We start from the raw sequence: 17,866 nt of genomic DNA on the forward strand, positions 1-17,866 counted from the left end.
GAACAGATAAGAGGTTCAGGGCTGACGAATTTCAAATGTTTGCGCCAGAGATGACAGGCCATCGATATCACTATCGATAGATATATCGAAGACGGCACACAAACAATAATCAGCTGATGCCATCGCTTATTTCCAACAATTTGCACCGCAGAAGTGAAGAATTACCAAGAAAATAGATCGCCTGCTGACCGAATTATGCTGCTGTAATCACCCACGCACCGGCAAGCACACAACGGTTAAGATAAAACCAGGCGAGATAACACCACGCACAGGTGCCACAACATGCTGTCCTACATAAAGCGCAAGCTCTCCGAATCCGACAGCGGCGTCAGTTCGATCGCAACCGTGACGTCGCCGTGCGGCGGCGATAGTGGGAGTGCTGGCGGAACGGGCGGCTGTGAAAGCGGTACGGGCAGCAGCAGCGCCAGTATCAGCGGACGCAGCCAGAACGCCGACGAGTTAGTGCGCAAAACGAGCCAGATGTCGATGGATGATGAGGCCATTGCCTTCGGGGAGGACGCACTGCTCCATGAACTGGGCTACAAGAATCAGACGGAGCTGCAGGAAACCATCTACGGTTCGATATACAACGGGACTTTTTTACTTTCGGCTAGTTATGTAATTTCTCTTGTCGTTACACAGATCTGTTGCGCGGCATTCGCGATCCCGAGAAGCCGTGCACTTTGGAGGACCTCAACGTTGTCTACGAGGATGGAATCTTTGTGATGCCACCCACGCGCTCCAATGTCTCAGTTGTACGTAACTCAATATCTTTATAATATCTTTAGGGCAAGCTTGAGCCCTAATCATTTCATCATAAGTTAAATCTGCGCGTGTGTTTATTTGCTTTCATCACAATTTCTGATTTCAAATTGATCTCATAGCTTAAAGTACTTGTGTTAAAAAAAAATCCACATGTCTTAAATCTCTTGTGTAGTAAACAGTTTCAATGCATTGTAGTTTTCTTTTGATTCTTTCAGGTGCGCATCGAGTTTAACCCCACAGTGCCACATTGCTCGTTGGCCACGCTGATTGGACTCTGTATACGCGTGAAGGTAGAACGTGGACTTCCTCACAACATAAAACTAGACATATACATCAAGAAGGGAGCCCATCAAACAGAGGAAGAGAGTAAGATAGCCAGATACTATTATCATATGTGTTCTAATTAAAAATGTTCACGTTTCCGCAGTTAACAAGCAAATCAATGACAAGGAGCGCATCGCTGCGGCCATGGAGAACCCCAATCTGCGGGATTTGGTCGAGAACTGCATTAAGGATGAGGAGTAGCTCTCTTTGCCATATCTTTTGTACATAGGGAATACTTTGAGGAATGTCTAGGATTAAGTGTACCATTAAGTTGCATCAGGGAGTGTGTGCTTAGCATTAAAGCCCTTAAAATCTGTTAATCGCAGGTGCGTTGTGATTCCACCGGAATATCGATTGCTCAACGTCCTATCTATTTTCCCGCCTACGTTTACTGATAAGGTCCCCGGGCCCAACAACTCTCATTGTTTATATTGTGATGAAGCGATATGGCCGTCGGACACTCGGCCAAAGAAAACCGTGTGCACATCGGTGTCATGGCGGGTGAATGAATCTGAATCGTAATCGTATCGATGGGCCGGCCATGTTGGGCATCAGCCAGCCAGCGTGCACGTCACGTCACACGGATTTATCAGCTCCAGAAGAGTAGAAAATGTTTGGGGCGTAACGCAGGGCAATCACCTGGCTGTTGGCGCTGTTAAGTTGAGTGCATGACACACATTCGACTCAACTCGACTCGGCTAATTTCTTTGCAACTCTCCGGTTTCAGTGAGCACTTTGTTGCCATGACTGTCTCTGTTTCTGCTCCAATTTGCATTTCCGGGGTTTTCCATTTGTTAAATTGCACTGCACTTCCGCTCATTCCGTTCCCCCCACCAAAGTGGCGAGCCATAAATATTAAGCAATATCAATTAGTTGCTTGCCATCGCGCTCAAAATGCTTTAAACTAATTTCCAAAGACGTAGGCAAAAAACATCCCCACCAGCAATTAAAACCATCTGGCGCTGCGAACTTTTTGCCATGACACCGCTGGCCAATATTCACGGAATGGTGGAAGCTGCTGCAGACCAGACCCTTCGTGTTCCTTAGGCGTGCCGCGTGCCTCAGAAGGCGAGGGGAAAATAATAAAAATGAATGCGCAGACAAAAGCATATTGCGAATATTACGCTAATTGGCGACTGCAATCAAAGCGGACCTCGGCCTGGACACGTCGGCCGAAGGAATAGGAGAGGCAGCCACTGGGCAAATGACTCCTTCCATCATCCCAGCAGCCGTATCGCCAGTCTGACCATGACCGAAGCCATCGGAGAACCCGCTGCCCCCAGCTCAACCACGCGAGTTTCAGGTGAGCAGTAATTGGAGGCAGACTGGTCTGCTACTTGTATCGTATCTATTAAGTGTTGTGTATGGAATGATCAAAGGATATCCGTTTAAAATAAACTTTTTAAAACCACTATTTAAACTGATTAAATTAATACATAATAGTTGATAATCATAATTTTTTGTATAGATGATGAGTAGAACCCATTTGATATGGCCCAGTGGAGTGACACCTTTAATAACCACAAGGTGCACGTGAGCAGAAGCTTGGGACACAGTCATAATGACTCAGTTGACACTCCGGCAATGGCCCAGGAAGGAGTCATGGGAGATGATGGCCTGGACTGCGACAGAATTTTATGTGCGAAAAATACATAATTTATTCTGTTAATGCATATGCATTTAAGCGGAGCCAACAACTGCAGCAATTCCCCAGGATTTGCTGACCGGCAATTGTCATTTGTGCAGCGGTCAAAGTGACCCATTTAAGCCCGTCCTGCAGTGCCCGCCCAGTGCCACGCCCCTGCCACCGCCAGTCCGGGTCGAGTACATAAGTAGGCAAATGCAATGAGTCCGGCTCCAAGTCACAGTGGCCCGAAGACGAGGGGCACAGATTGCGGCCACCGAGATTTCCTTCCGATACGCAATGCTGTTAAATTGTATGCCATTATTATGATTGCCATCGTGACGGCGGGCATCCGGGACGGAGTGCACAGGATGAGGATGCCGGAGCCACGACCGGCTGTGGAGTTGCATTCACACATTGTTCGCCCGATCCGGGTCTCCGCATATGCCATGTATTTCATTATGGGTCCCACATACGCATTTCATGCCCCCCGGCTCCTTGGATTGCAACCACTGCAGCGTGTGCGGCTATGCCGGCTCCTACGTCCAGATTGGATATCACAATCGGAGTCAGAAGAAATGAATTAAGACTCGTTTAAGCCATGGTGCAGGTTTAGAGGAAGTTAATGGTTCACTTTTGCGGAAGGATGTATGTTTAAAACTAGGGAAATACCACTAAAAACTCTTTTGGCAGCGAATAAGAGGAGCTTTAAACCCAATATAATGAGTACTTTGTAGTCGATTCCCTTGTAATTACAGTTCCTGTTTTTATTTTTCAGGTGGCTTACTGCGCGCGTTGTTACAACCAATTGTTGTAATTGTTCGGCCCATGGCAGTTGCGCCGCAGCTCCTTAAAACCGGAAGTAACACTCAATGGCGAAAAACCGCCCACGGGCCTACGGGGCGTATACGCATTATGCAAAGTCCTGGTCAGCGGTGAATGCCTTGCCACAGCCAGAATCTGACGTAAATGTCTGCAGTAGCAGGGTGGGGGAGGAGTGGTGTCCAAGTAGGGAACTTGGCCATTCAGCAACTGACAACTTACGCATCAGCAGAAGCAGAGATGCGGGGATGATGGCGGCATGACTCCAGCTTTCGGCCATCCGGATACCGGGTGAGCAACGTCTGAGCCGGAGTAGGAGCGGTGCAGGCGGGGATTTTGTTGTTTGCACTGCTATTAATTTCTGCTGCACTCGACTCGCCATTTATTTTGGACGCACAATGTGCCAGCCAGCTATGAGTTGTCTCTGCGCTGCCTCCTGAGTAAGGTTTAATTAACCCACGGAGTCTAAGTGTAAGAACTTGTAAAGAAAGTTAAGAACTTTTAAATTATTTTGTAAGGTGTAAGTAGCCAAATAAGGATCCTGCCACTAATTGGAGTTAATAATTAATAATAAGTGTGGCTTAAAAAAATAGTTTGATTTTATTTGAAAGTATTAATCTTAATCTACTTAGAAACTAAACTCATTTCGAAAATATTTTTGAAATTATGAAAGTAAATAAACAATGAATATATGTTGGCGCTACCTCGACTCCTGTTGGTCTTTAGTGGGTTAAAGGACGAGGGCCATCGAGGATGAAGCGCCTGCCAAGCGGAAGTGGTCGAGTGCGTTGCATCCTGTCGACAATTATGCCGCAGCAGCAGCAGCGGCAGCAACAATTACAGTTACAGCTGTTGCAACCCACCACCCCCGCCACCAAACCCCCCGCACCCACGAAGCCAATACCCCTTGTTCGCCCGCTTGTAAGCCATTTTAATTGCTTGTCTCTTTTTAATTTTCAGCTCTTTTGTTATACTTTCCTACCCTTTGGCCCCGCATCCCCACCTGGCATGCATTTATCCCCATTCCAGACTCTATATGTATGTAGGTATTAAAGCCTTTGTCTGAGTCCTTTCTTGGCCTCAAGTTGACATTTTTGTTGGCCGTACTCTGCTGACTTCTGGCCAAGAGGTCGCCGCTCTTTGGTTCGTAGCAGCCAAAGGGCCTTTTGCTGTTGACCATTTGCCATTTGCCGGAGCTAACGAACTAATGTTAAATGCACGGCAAGTGCCATTTGAGCTTCCGCCAGCTCATTGGCCTGAAGACGCCTGCAACAGCAATTAACAAAGGTGCACCTGCTCCACCTCCTGCTCCCCTTCTCTCTCCTTGCAGCGGACTATGGTTCTGGAGCCGGATTCGGAATGGTGTCCGATGGCAGCTAAAACGTGTGTAATCAGAGCATAATTGTCTAAAATAGCTCCACATTTGCTGGCTGCCATGGAATGGAGCGTTTGTTTGTCCTGCTCGAATCACCCATCGAAAATCGATTAGGTGCTCAGGCGAAATGGAGCTCAAATAATTCGTATAATTACAAATTGAAGGGTTTGTTATAGAGAAACTGCCAATTTTTGAATCTTTAAAATGCAAAGATGCAAGTTTGCATATTTAAATCCCTTTCTTCTTTTGCTTAATATAAGCTTCAATTAATATTATACAATTTAAGCTTGAATTTGAAATGCTCGCCATTAAGTTTGCAATGTAATTAAAACATAAATGAAGCAAGTAAATAGTTTAATTACGTTTTTACTCCGGTTACCCAACTAATTAAAGGCTTTATGGTTTCCTACAATTTCATTGTGGTTTTATATAACAAACTATACAAAGCACAATCCATTTTTTAGTTCAACCAAATTAAAGCGTGTAACGAAAATATTTAAAATGCTATTTTTTGCTATTTTTTTGGCCAAAAATATTTATGAAACTACACGCTACTCCATTGGGTATATTTAAATTTTCGAAACGCAATATGTGAGTAATTGGAGTTTGAAAACTTTTGAACTGATTTCCATTCCCATTGGTACACTATTGCACACATCCGATGTGATGGCAAAATTGTTTAATCTAAATTCATAACGTGACACAAACACAGTGAGCACAAAACAACAGAGCACAGATTTGGCTGACATTTTGCCTAAATAATTGATTTCGACCCCCCGAAAAGCAGAAAGAATTGCAGCCATGGACGATGAAAGCTGCTCGCTAAGTGGCGTGGCAAATAAAATGATTTAAATATTCAAAACAGCACTCGCAGCCCCCAAAAGCCCCTCAAACCCCCCAACTGCCCCATTCGACATGCAACAATTTTTTGTACGCATCGTAAAAAAAAAACGGCAGAGCGAAAAAGTTTAAATTTCTTTTACGGCCCAAAACCGACTCTAATCCACTTTGGCCGACAATTTTCGGCCGACCGCAGGCGAAAAATAAATGAAATCATGAAATAATAAACTAAATTAGGTGCGAATTGTGTTTTGGCCAGGTTGACCTGTATTGCCCCCATTTATATATGTATGTAAGTATATTTCTTACATTATTCACATGCCACTAAAACAATTTTGCAGCGAAAGATGTGCAAAAAAAACCAAGAACTTTAAGTCAATAAAAGTGTCAAAAACATGCGAGTGCTGCTGGCGTACATTTATTCCTGTAATTATAATAAAATAATTAAATAATAGGCAACTGCAAGTGTAACAAGTTCTTTTTCAGTCAAATCGAAAACAACAACGAAACTAGGCTACTCCTGCTGCAATTGACTCCTGGATTCCATGGCTCCGCCCACTTTTTTTTTTGTGGGCTGGCGAGGGAGGTTTGAAAAGTATTATTGTGGCATTTGTATGCCAACCTCAGGCTCGTATATAACTTTCAGCATGTTGTTCTGCTCACACGCACAAACTTTTATAATAATTTGCGCAACAAATTTGAAATTGTAATGCCGACTCATTAGAAAGTTTTTCATTCGAATTTGTTGCCCTTGCGGCGGCTGCCTTTCCTTCCTTTTTTGTCCTTCTTTTTTTTTTTGCTGTCCTGTTGTTTTTCCAAATTATTTTTGTATAATTTTTTACTCTAACACACTCTATAAAATTGGTTACACCATGCAAAAGGCAAAATGACGAAAGGACCGAATCTGTGCCAGGATGCGCTACAATCAGCCGGCATATCAGTTGCGTATCTTCAATCTTTCACTGTCTAAACTCTGAAATGCTTTCAAATAAACATTTCTTTTTCATATTATGTATGAAAAAATGTATGACATTTTCTTAACAACAGCAAGTCTGATTTAATCATGCTTTTTGTAATGCTTCTCGTACGATATGTATAACCCGACTTAGAACTACTGAAAAAAAAAAAAAAATAAAAAATAGTAACTAAATTCTATTACTCTTATGCCATATATATACGTTTGTATCAACTTTTTAATATTTTTGCAGTGCATTGCCAGTATGGCAAAGTCCCAAAAAACAAAGCATTGTTTTCTCCGCCTGGGGATTAGTGTCAAGTTATGCCTATGCAACTTTTCGATATTTGGGTAAATGCATATTGGCTTTGGCCTTGAAAACGTACATCTGGTTCTGCATTTGTTATGCAGATTGAATCCGACATGATTTCAGAATGGCCAACTGTTTTCCTGGCATTCGAGTCGTTTTCTAAATGAAATGATGGCTATTCGCTTTCGGCGATTGACAGCAATCAGTAGTCAGTTCGTTTTCTAGTTAATAAAATTCTAATTAGTTGAAACTGCATCTCCGATGGCGAGGATGCCGCATTTGCACACCTGTTTGTAACATATGTATGTACGCAAATATGGGTGTGTGATTTTAATTACGTAGAGGCTCATTAGCATTTTTCAGAGTTGTTTACTTGTTTGTTTTCGTGGCTGCCGGCGAGACAAACTTCCTCTGATGCTATGTGAAATCCTACTCATTGCATTGACATTGCACAAATGCAACGGAAAAGGAGGAGGAATGGGAGTCGCGACTATCAGATACCCGGTGTACTTTTGTATTTGTATGTACATACTATTCAATCAGATATTTTAGCCAACCAAGGCTATAAATTCGAAGATAAATCAGTTTTCTGCATGGTAATAAACCTATATAGTGGTAATAATGATACATAATAAGTTTACAATGGTAAAATCCAGTTCTTAAATTGGGAATTGCATTTACTTAGCCCTTTGCTTGATCAGTCCATTTATGGCCAATTGAACTCCTCGAATGCCATCATTTCGAGCTCATCGCTGCGGAATATGAATGTTTGTGCAAGTTGGCTACAGACGTGCGAGTACCGTGCACCATTGCCATCAGCGGAAAAGTTCAAATAAACAAAATGTTATTGCAACAAGGAGCAATGCGCAATGCAGTGGCGCTGTGGAAAAGGGGTCGAGAGGGGCTCAAAGTACTCTTACAGTTGGCATACAAAATTAGCAACTTTTTTCCAGCTGCGCCATTTGCTGCGCAAAGACGAGGTGGAAGATGGGCAAGGGCATAGTTTTAATATGAATTTGCATGTAAGATTAACGATGGCAGCAGCGCAGGATTCTCGAGGGAATCTCCCAGCTCCTTGGCCACATCCTCCATCCATCCAGCAGCAGCTCGTCTTGTGTGTTTTTGTTCCTGGGCTAATTGAGTTCTTGAACTTGGCGGCTGTTGTTGCCATGCTGGCTGTTGTTTACGCCATTACAGACCCACTTATTATGAAATTGAGTTGCTCGAAATGGCAGCCGCACATGCGACAGCCCATGAATAATGCAATTATTGTTGCAGGTGCCGGCATGTTGCAGCAGCAGCAGCAGCAGCATATTATATATCAACACTTGCTTAATTAACTATTAATGTGGGCGTGTGCACCTGTGTTGCCCGAGCCCAGATCTTTGACAAATGGTCATGTCACGCGTCTCAGCCTGCAATCTCTGGCCAGCTCCAGTATCCTTCGCCGCAGCTATGAAAAGCCATGGAAAAGCCATGAGAAATGGCAAATTCATTTACGCGACGCTGCATTTCCCACGTTGCTAAACGGAAAATGCAAAATGAACGGCTGCCAGGCGTCCGGAGTTTCTGGTTGGGATTGCAGGCACCAAGGCACAAAAAATAAAAAAAAATTGGAACCCAGCATGTACGTGAGGCAACATCAGCTCTAACAAGTGACAATACCCAACTCATTGCGCCAGGACCTCCGAAAAGGAGAGGAAATGCCTGGAAAATTGCATTTTGAGTGCAAATATTAATTTCAGCTGCCGGAACATACAAAGGCTGAGGCAACATCAGCAGCAGCAATGCAACATGGCCATCAGCAACATTACACTGAGAACATAATGTTTTACTATATGAAAAAGAATACACATAAATTTCAGCTCATTTAATTTCAAATTGTTTTCCTTTTTTGATTAAATTGTATTTAAATGTATTGTATAATTTAATTCAAATGGTAATCTACTTGATCGTGAATTTTTCATGTGCAGCTGGAAAAACTGTAGCACCATCAGCAGTTTTGGGCAGGCTCCTTCAAAGCAATGTCCGGGCAGCAGCTCCATCTCCATCTCCGTCTCCTGGTATTTGTGTTATGTAATTTTGAAAGCGTGGCCAACATTTGCTAAAACGCATTCCGCAATGACAAATGCATTGCATATCCTGCAGCGAGCACTGCATCCTTCTTCCTCGCACGGCACTTAGCTTAATGGAGCAGAGCTGCTCGGACATGTGGCACTGTGAGGCGGCGAGTGTGGCGCACCCATTTTTTTTTGTTCGCATTTCCTCCGGGTGCGGCACGCATCTCCAGCTTAAACGAATTAAAATGAAAGGCGGCAGCAGCATAAGTCACATGCAAAAGTTTGACCAAATGTGTCGGCATCTGGAGGAGAGGGCTCCTTGAAGTGTGGAAACGGAAGGAGTGAATCCACAGCGCGAAATGGCTCAAGGACAGCTGGCTCAGCTGGTCAGTTATGTGACCCACTAGCGCCACATATTTAATGGCTAAACTAGTCCTTAGACAAATTCCGAGGAAGGAAGGAATCAAGGAATCGTTGAATTCGGTGGATCTCACTTATTTTTAATAACATTGTTATTAACTTTAATTAAATGTACTTGTGGCTCCTATTCAAAATGACATTTGAATCATATCCAAAATCAGACCACAACCCTTGACAAAAGATGTTGTTAATGGTATTGACTAGGATTTGAATATCCTTGCATGCAACTGGGGCAAGTTATCTACCATCTAGATTTCATTAGTTGAACTCTTACGTCCATTTAGTAAAGGACCTGCACACATTTGGTCCAACTGGCGCGTCATCTTGGCTGGGATTCAATTAAAGACGACTTAAACCACACCCACCCGCAGTGGCAACCACTTGGAGTCCCTTTCGGTGGAGCTGGCCGGGCGTGTTGTAAATTGCATGTGGGTTTTGCGCTGCAACAGATTTGCGCGGCACAACGCACACATATTCGCTTGCAGCGAGGTAAATGTTGCGCATACGCAACGTATGCCAGATGTTGCACCAAAAGTTTAGGATTGCCGCCAAAGGGGAGCGGTGGCTGTTGCGAACTACTCGTTAGACGTTGACACAAAATGTTATTTCACTTCAATTAATTGCGAGGCGAGTACGCGGGGTTGGCGTCTAAGCCATTATGCGAACTTTGTGTCGGTGTATATGCACCTAAATGCGCTTGTGCATTGTCAGTCAATTTGGCAAGTGCCAGAACCGCGAAACTTTCTTAACGCATTTGCAGCTTGTTGCCACTGTATACAAATACTCTTGTTGTCTGCAGCTGCAGACGAGCTTGTACTCGTGCTGTTCTATCTGATGCCGCCACCCGCTTACGTAATTACGCAAGAGCCGGAAAGTTTTCGCGCAGCATGCGCTTTCAATTTCCGCATTCCGGAATTGTTTGCCAAAATCAAATTCAAATTACAAAACGATTTTCGCTTCTGCTGCTGGCACTCGGCTCTGTTTCTATTTGCGGGCCCAATGCCACACCTGACTTCCCTATTGATTTCGATGCAGACATCCGGCGGATGTGTTAATCTCAGATTTTCCCATCTCACTTGCTCTGAGTTCGGCGCTCAAAAATTATTCCTTATCGACGGCTCGACGGGATTTTAAAGCCGCGCCTGCAGCGGCGACAAAATGCGGTCTCCTCGTCGGATTGCCATCGAATTAGCCTCGCCGACTTGTCGCTTTGTCGACTCTGATCGCATTTTGTGCGAAACACGCATGACAAACTGCAGCGCCAGTTGGCATCCTTTGGGGATGCACTGCGAGAAATTAGAGTGCAGAAAAATATGAACTTAATTAACAAAGTTAGCTGAACATTTGTACTACTAGGTATCTAAATATTGCAGTTATTTAAGTTAACTAACTTATTAATTTATATTTAGTTACCAGCAAGACCAATTAACTTATCCCCCGTTTTTTAACGTGCATTTGGCTGGTAATGCCGCGATTTGCGCGCCTATATGCGATATAGATAGTATTCGGTAGCAGCCATTCTGACATCTGGCCAATTACTCGGCATTTTTGGGGCGAAGGCTTTGTTTGGTTCATGGTCCGGGTTAAGCGGGTTTATTCGGTTTTGGCCGCCACTAAGCCAACTGATTTCCATGGAGCTCATATGGGTTTGGCTTGCAAGGAAACCAATTGGCAATCAAAATATGGGCATTTAAATTAAAGCGACGCATTTAATAAAAGCTGTATTGATTGCTGATTGGGGTTATGGTCTTCGCACTATGACAGAAAATTGTGAGTGTCATATTCGTCTAATGAATGAATGAATACATTTTTCTAAGACAAAAAATTATATACATTTGTATGTGATTCATCTGAAAGTGAATCTGTTTTCCAAGGAAAATGGCACAAAATGCTGCAATTAGAGAATAAAGTTGGAGGTAATGTGCTCCGAGGAACTTATTAAAGGCTTGCTTTTAAATTGCTTGACAAAATGGCTTGGTTGGCCTTAACCCCTGACCTTTTCTTAGCGTTTCTTCGCCAAGCAGCGCAAAATGCTCATAATTCGCTTGTTCCTTTGCACTTGAATTAGACGTGCATATGTGTTTGTATGTGTGTGTTATTTTCGAGCCATGTCCTTGCTGCTGCAAGGCTCGAAAAGTCGTTTGCTTGGACTGTGCAAACAAAATGAGCGAGCAGCGGCGACTAGTGGATGGATGCATTAATGGATGGAAAAATGTCCCACCTGGACCGGCAGCTCCTCCTGCGCCGCTCTATCTCCTCTGCACGTGTGAGTGGGCCAGGTGCTCTTGACATTGCCCCGAGTGAAAGGAGGAGGCTTCAGTGTTTACGCTGCCACATGGCGAATGCTTCAGCCTGGAGAGTTCTCCTTCTCGAGCTCTCCGTCTTTGATTGCGTGCTCGTCTCGCTGGGATCATGTATATAGCATATACATATAGTGGAAGACTCGTCTTGGGCTCGTTAAGTGTCGCCTCCTTATGGCATTTCATGCTGTTTTAAATGCATTTGAATAAATAAACACTCGCACACGCTCATAAAATGTTTATTACGTGGCAAATGTTTGTGTCTGGCCTCATTAGGAATGGAAGCCGCCCAGCGGTGGGCGGGGCACAATGCGAATGATGCAGCAACTACAGTTCGCACTTAATGCATTTTTAATTTAAAGCCCCGACACTGTAACGCACATCCCTGAGACGTTACAATTGCATCGGAATTGCTTTAATTGAGTGGATTTGCATGCAAAATTCGAGAGGCAAACACAAACCGATGGCAAGTGTCCCTAAAGGCAATTCAATGTGGCCCGAAGTGATTTCACCTCAAGTTGTGGCCAAACTCTTTTAACGGGTTTGGGAGAGTGCGCTTTAATTGATTACCCATCAATTATGCACATTTCGCGGCGTACGTGTCGTATGCGTGATATTTTTATTGGTCTTTGATTAACCGCCTGCTGCACACATTTGGCGGCAAATCCGTTCAATTGTCTGAATCCCACTCCAACCGAAAAGTAGTGAAGAAGATAGTAAATTTGCATACAAATCCTTTGCACCATTCCTTTTGATGCGTCTGTCAAATGCTGAGCAAACAACATGGCCAAGATTCATGTATCTCAACTGCAGCTTGACACTTTAAGTGGAAGTTATGCAAATAAATAAATGCGGTTTGACAGAGAGATAAATGTAATATATATATACGGATAGAATGACACATGACAGTTCAGATGGAGTGTGGGCAAACAGACAAAGGCAATTAAAGAGTGTTCAAACACACACACATACTACTAAAGCTATTGACAAAACGCCTTGAGATACGCGAACGATTCCCTTTATAAAGTCAACGTGTGTGTGTGCCAGCCCGCTGGGCCGCATAATTATAATGAATCCTTTTGTCAGCCAACTTAACCCTAATTTGTGCCAGCTCACACTATCCATTATCCTTGGCTGTAAACACATTTTGCGTTCGCCATTTATGCCATTGTATTCCACATGCAGGTGCGAAAACGGCTAGGAGTGGCTTATACAAAAAAAAAAAAAAAGTCGGCGTCAACTACGTCTGCTAATTAAGCTCCGAAATGCACAAATTCAGAATGCCGAGTAGCCGGGTTGGAAAACTCAACTATTTCTGCATTGTTGCTGCGACTTTTGTGCATAAAACCGAAGCAGATGCTGCCCGAGCCTCAGATTCATCCACATCTCCATCTCCATACTCATTCTGTTTTTTTTCTATTTTTTTTGAAATTTTTTTGCAGCTGATGCGGGCTGCTCGCGAGTTGTGAAAGCTTCAGCCCTGACCACATTTTAATTGGGCTAAGCACACGCCATGTGCTGCATGTGTGACGTGCTATTAGTGAAACTTTTAAATGAGTTAGTTAAGTAAAGCGGGTTACGTTATTATGAGTTTTTGGCTCGGACATTACAAAAGCTTGTCAGCCCGGCCAGCTCGGCTGGGGGGGCTCTCACATTCTATAGTACATTCTGCCATTCTTTGTGCTCCAACAATATGCATGGGGCGGCATCCTGGTCGTGCGGCAGAAAGGAACTTGCAGCATGTAGCTGCGTTGTGGGATTATGCACACCTCGAAGTTGTATGGCTTCTTGTAAAAACGAGCGAAGTTGCCATGCGATGTGGAACAAGTTGGGTGCATCATGCAGCTTACACATCTCGGCTAATGAAATTGTTTTTCTCAAGCCTTTCCCACTGTCTCATTTTAGTAAATTTAATGGTACTTAAACCAATTATTCTTATGCGATTTTAATCATCATATCGCAATAATGTCAAATTACAATTTCCTCCGAATTTTGCACCAAAAATCGTTTTCTAATTATGCTAATGCTTAGTACCTTTTTTACACAATTTTTCCTTTGCGAAATGTACGAATACAATGCCAAATGTTCTGTGGCAGAGCAAACTCGATGTTTTATTGGGGAAATTACTCTGGCAATTATATGTCCAAAGTGGGTGCAATCAATTTTCAATTAGTCGCATGCAATAATTCCGCCAACATTTCTTGAAAGGCAAAAACGCTCCGGATTGCCGTTGGTAATTATTGGAAATTATATGGTGCTCCGAGCATTTGTGTATAAATGCGCATGTATTTATGCGGCAAGGATCGCAGTCATGCCAATCGAAAATACTTGAATACGACAAAGGAATGCGCCGGATGAAGGGCGAAAAAATATTATTCAATTACACACCATATCCAGGACAATGGTTACGACGAGCATAAATGGCAGCCGCCTGTCCATAAATACACAAAGTCTCCCTTTTCAGCCAGCCGCCAATGTGCTGGCCATAAATCGAGGTAATAACATTCGAGAATACTCATAATAGTTTCGTTACCCAGGCGAGTATGTTTCAACTATGATTCTCGAAATGAAATCAATGTATAATCCCGTCGAACCAAATGAAACAGATACAGATAGCAGCCGGAAATGGCCAGAAAACTTCGTTGGATTGAGAAGCATAATCGATACGAGCCGTATGCCTCACCCAATTAGCTGGGCTGACTCCCCAAAGGAGACTTTCACCTGGACTTGGAACGGCAGTGATAAAACAGCCGACGCTCTCTGAAGGAAATTTACATAAAATTCAAATAAAATAAAACGACAAACGTAATAATCATTAGTCGGCTCTCCTGGGTGCAGTCCACACAGGACTCTGGGCACTGGACATTGGATATTGGACACTGGACACAAGATGCCTGCATCCGGGGGATTTGAAGGAGGAGAAGATGCTGACTTATTTATGGAGTTTCCATGTTAACGAGCCACTCGCAGTAAATTAATTTAGGCCCTGATAAATATTACCTATGGGTCGACCATAAATTCGAGACACTTTAAGATATCTAAAGGTTCCCAACAGTTGGACCAGCATTTTATGTGTTTATAGATATAGTATATATATGAGAAATATCTTAAGTTCCTTTGAGCTGTATCACTTAAAATCCAATCCATTCCTGCAGTGCAATCTTCTGCTGTTCGATTTGCTCGCCCATCTTCTGGGTCATGGCGAACTGGATGAGGATGAGCAGGTAATTGACCAGAATCGATGTAAACTGTTGAAATACAAGTAATTAAGTTTATGTATTAACATATGTTGCATGTTACCCACCAAACCAATAACTTTGCGGCTGAGCACAACATCTAGGCCACTGGTGAAATGAATCTTGGCCTGAATCCTCCACGACATTAGGGATTCCACCAAGGGTCGCAGCGAGGACTTATGGGGAAACCAATCGTCCAACTTCTCAACAAGGCGAAGGCATCTCCTTGCCTCGTAAATAGTGCGATCGCAATAGAATGGAGCTATCAGGAGCTTGTACAGCGGTGGGATCATGACCAGGGTCACATAGCCGAGCATTCGATAGCCAGTGCCGTTCTCCTCCTCATTCTGCTGGCCAATGCCCACGGACTGGCCAAACAGGATGTACAATTCACTCGTACTCATGGTCAGATCATGCGCCATGGCTGCCCACAGACTTAGGGCGTAGACTCGGTTGATCTCCTGGACGAGATAGTGCAGCTCCTGGATCATGGACACCACCTGGCGTATGCGCAACTCCTGTACTTGCAGCTGCGGAAATCGCCAGTTGAGAAATTCCGGTTTGAGCAATTGCTGCAGCAACCGGAAACGGATGCCCAGCATCTCGGCCAGGGTCATGTGTACATAGCCCGTGAAGTGGGGTCCTCCGGTGACTATCGCATAGCACAGGGCGAAAAGCAGGAAGAGAGCTCGATGACCACTGGCCACTTGGACGGCGGCACTGTTGATGGCCATCAGGTAAATAATGGTCACTATTCCCAGCACCGCTATGTTCTTTCTCAGCATTTTTCTATAGTTCAGATTAGCTCCGAAGTCGCTTATAAGACTGGCATCCAAGGCAGCCAATCTATGATAGATTCCCAAGTGGCGGCGTGCAAATACTTGCAAGGATATTACAGTGACCACAAAGACCAAGGTGGACATCACCAGTTCCAAGGCTGATATGCTTAGCACTAGATTGTCTGCCTTTGCCAGGCGTTCCCTTACATCTTCGGCCGCCAAAAGGACGCTCAGGGACCCAAAGAGACAGCACAACGCCGCAATGGCCACCGACACGGAATATATTCTGCTTGCCCGGCTGATCCTAAAGTTCGATCCACGTATGCCGAAACCATTGCAGCCGATAAGGAACTGCAGGATGCAAATGAATCCGGCACAATCGAAAAGCGTTTCCGGTTCGCGGAAGAAGTACAACACGGCCATCGCATTCAGTTTTTGGAGTAGAACTAATGACTATTCCATGCGGAAGAGCTCCAGATACTATCCACAAGATAAAGTACTTCCAAAAATCCAAGCAGCACAATCACAATACAAAGGGCTCAAAAAGAACACTTGAAATAAAGTTGGCAAGTATCATAATTATTCGTAATAATAAAAGAAGCCCTTACCAACAAAGATAATAATTTGGTTTTATTAAGACATATAATTTTATTGGGCATTAATCAATTTTAACAATCAAATATAAAACGTTTTATGTCGGATTTCCTAACTTTCTATACCCTACATACAAATATTTAGTATTTGTTATTTTCATAAATGAATTGGAGCCATTAAAGCAACATAGTAATTAACTTGATTACTTTTGTGATAGCTTGGACAAGTGCTTTTCCAATTTACAAATAAATTTGACCTTTTTTTCGTTAGACGCGGTAAACAAAATAAACGTGTAAATAGGAGGCAACTTTTGCTTTGGCCATTTGCAATATTAGTAGTTCGTCGAGCTTCTAACCAGTTAGTGCAGCAGGAGTTCTCTCAATTATGGTAGTTAGCACATTAGTTACCACTTAACAGAAAAATACATTTGTAACATTTCAATTGAGCAATAAATGTTTCAATTGATTTGAGCTTATGGCCAGTTGGTAGTTTTTTAAATATATTAAAATGATGTGAATCATTCTCAGCAACATGCGAGAAAGGAGTGGAAAAGCTGTCAGATTAAATGCCATAATCCATGGGATTATGGCCAAGCTGGCAAAAGTTGTTAATGCCCGGTGACAGAGCTCAACCCTTCGAACTGGGCCAGTTCAGTGATGTACAGGTATATGGAATGATTTACAGCTCTCGCAGGATGGTGAAATTAACCAAGATGTGGGCCAGAAGATGGAGCCGGGCATTTTGTTGCCTTTAATTAATAAAACTTGATTAACGAAAATTTTATGATTGTCCAAACGGTAGCAGGTGGCAATCAATCATCGCCTTCGCACCGCTGGCTCACTCTCGCCTCTCTTAATTATTTTGCATTAAATATTTATGAAATTGCCGAAAGAAAGTCGCGCCAAGGGACAAGACAGTAAAATTAATTAGGCAGTGGATGGAAAAACGTCAAATGGTTGCAAATGACAACCAAACGGCATGGAGTCAGTTAATAAATTGTTTGCTGCACATTTGTGGTTCAGCGCACAGGGACACAAACATACAAAACATACCTACATAAATACATACATAAATGAATTCGACCGCAGAATTATTTATGCGCAACTGTTGATTTTCTGCCTGATTAACCTCTGGGCGGCTTAACTAGGAAATAAATCGTATAAATGAAATGCACCATCAAGAGCCAAATGAGCTTTGAATACTCTGCATTGAATGCGATTAAAATCTATACCACAAACTATATCCCATAGTCGGTGAGTTCTTGCCTTTCTGGTTATAGTATTTCGCAGTAATTAGTTCTGTTTTTTCCATTTATATTTATTATTTATCGCCTTTCGGCTCAGTGCACCGCCAGTAACATATGCAGCCACATATGCAATCGCATCCAATTGAATTAAATTGACTCGGCTCCAGGGGCTGTGGTCCAGTAACTTTTAGGCTTGCCCGTTTTACACTTTTCCGA

At 43.3% G+C, this 17,866-nt stretch overlaps 2 protein-coding genes across 3 annotated transcripts; one reads left to right on the plus strand and one right to left on the minus strand.

The window, feature by feature from the left end:
- Positions 1-102: 102 nt before the first annotated feature.
- On the plus strand, positions 103-1,409 carry LOC6610117 (MIP18 family protein galla-1). Of its 2 annotated transcripts, XM_002034690.2 has the most exons (4): positions 109-577; positions 643-755; positions 981-1,131; positions 1,193-1,409. In XM_002034690.2, exons 1-4 carry the CDS (start codon positions 283-285, stop codon positions 1,288-1,290), a joined length of 657 nt encoding a protein of 218 aa, XP_002034726.1. In that variant the 5' UTR covers positions 109-282; the 3' UTR covers positions 1,291-1,409. The 2 variants fall into 2 exon arrangements, with proteins under 2 accessions (XP_032572279.1, XP_002034726.1); XM_032716388.1 differs by lacking the exon at positions 1,193-1,409 and having other exon boundaries at positions 103-577; positions 961-1,092.
- Positions 1,410-14,926: 13,517 nt separating this feature from the next.
- LOC6610118 (putative gustatory receptor 57a) lies at positions 14,927-16,233 on the minus strand. Its single transcript, XM_002034691.1, has 2 exons — positions 15,100-16,233; positions 14,927-15,043 (listed from the first exon to the last, which is right to left on the minus strand). Exons 1-2 carry the CDS (start codon positions 16,231-16,233, stop codon positions 14,927-14,929), a joined length of 1,251 nt encoding a protein of 416 aa, XP_002034727.1.
- Positions 16,234-17,866: the final 1,633 nt, after the last annotated feature.

Source organism: Drosophila sechellia, chromosome 2R, assembly GCF_004382195.2.
Source record: "Drosophila sechellia strain sech25 chromosome 2R, ASM438219v1, whole genome shotgun sequence".
Lineage (NCBI taxonomy): Eukaryota > Metazoa > Arthropoda > Insecta > Diptera > Drosophilidae > Drosophila > Drosophila sechellia.

Coding starts and splice junctions, on each gene's coding strand:
- LOC6610117 (XM_002034690.2), top strand. CDS start 283: ATGCTGTCCTACATAAAGCGCAAGCTCTCCGAATCCGACAGCGGCGTC. Junction 756..980: donor CGCGCTCCAATGTCTCAGTT/GTACGTAACTCA, acceptor TGATTCTTTCAG/GTGCGCATCGAGTTTAACCC. Junction 1,132..1,192: donor CCATCAAACAGAGGAAGAGA/GTAAGATAGCCA, acceptor ACGTTTCCGCAG/TTAACAAGCAAATCAATGAC.
- LOC6610118 (XM_002034691.1), bottom strand. CDS start 16,233: ATGGCCGTGTTGTACTTCTTCCGCGAACCGGAAACGCTTTTCGATTGT. Junction 15,044..15,099: donor GCCGCAAAGTTATTGGTTTG/GTGGGTAACATG, acceptor GTATTTCAACAG/TTTACATCGATTCTGGTCAA.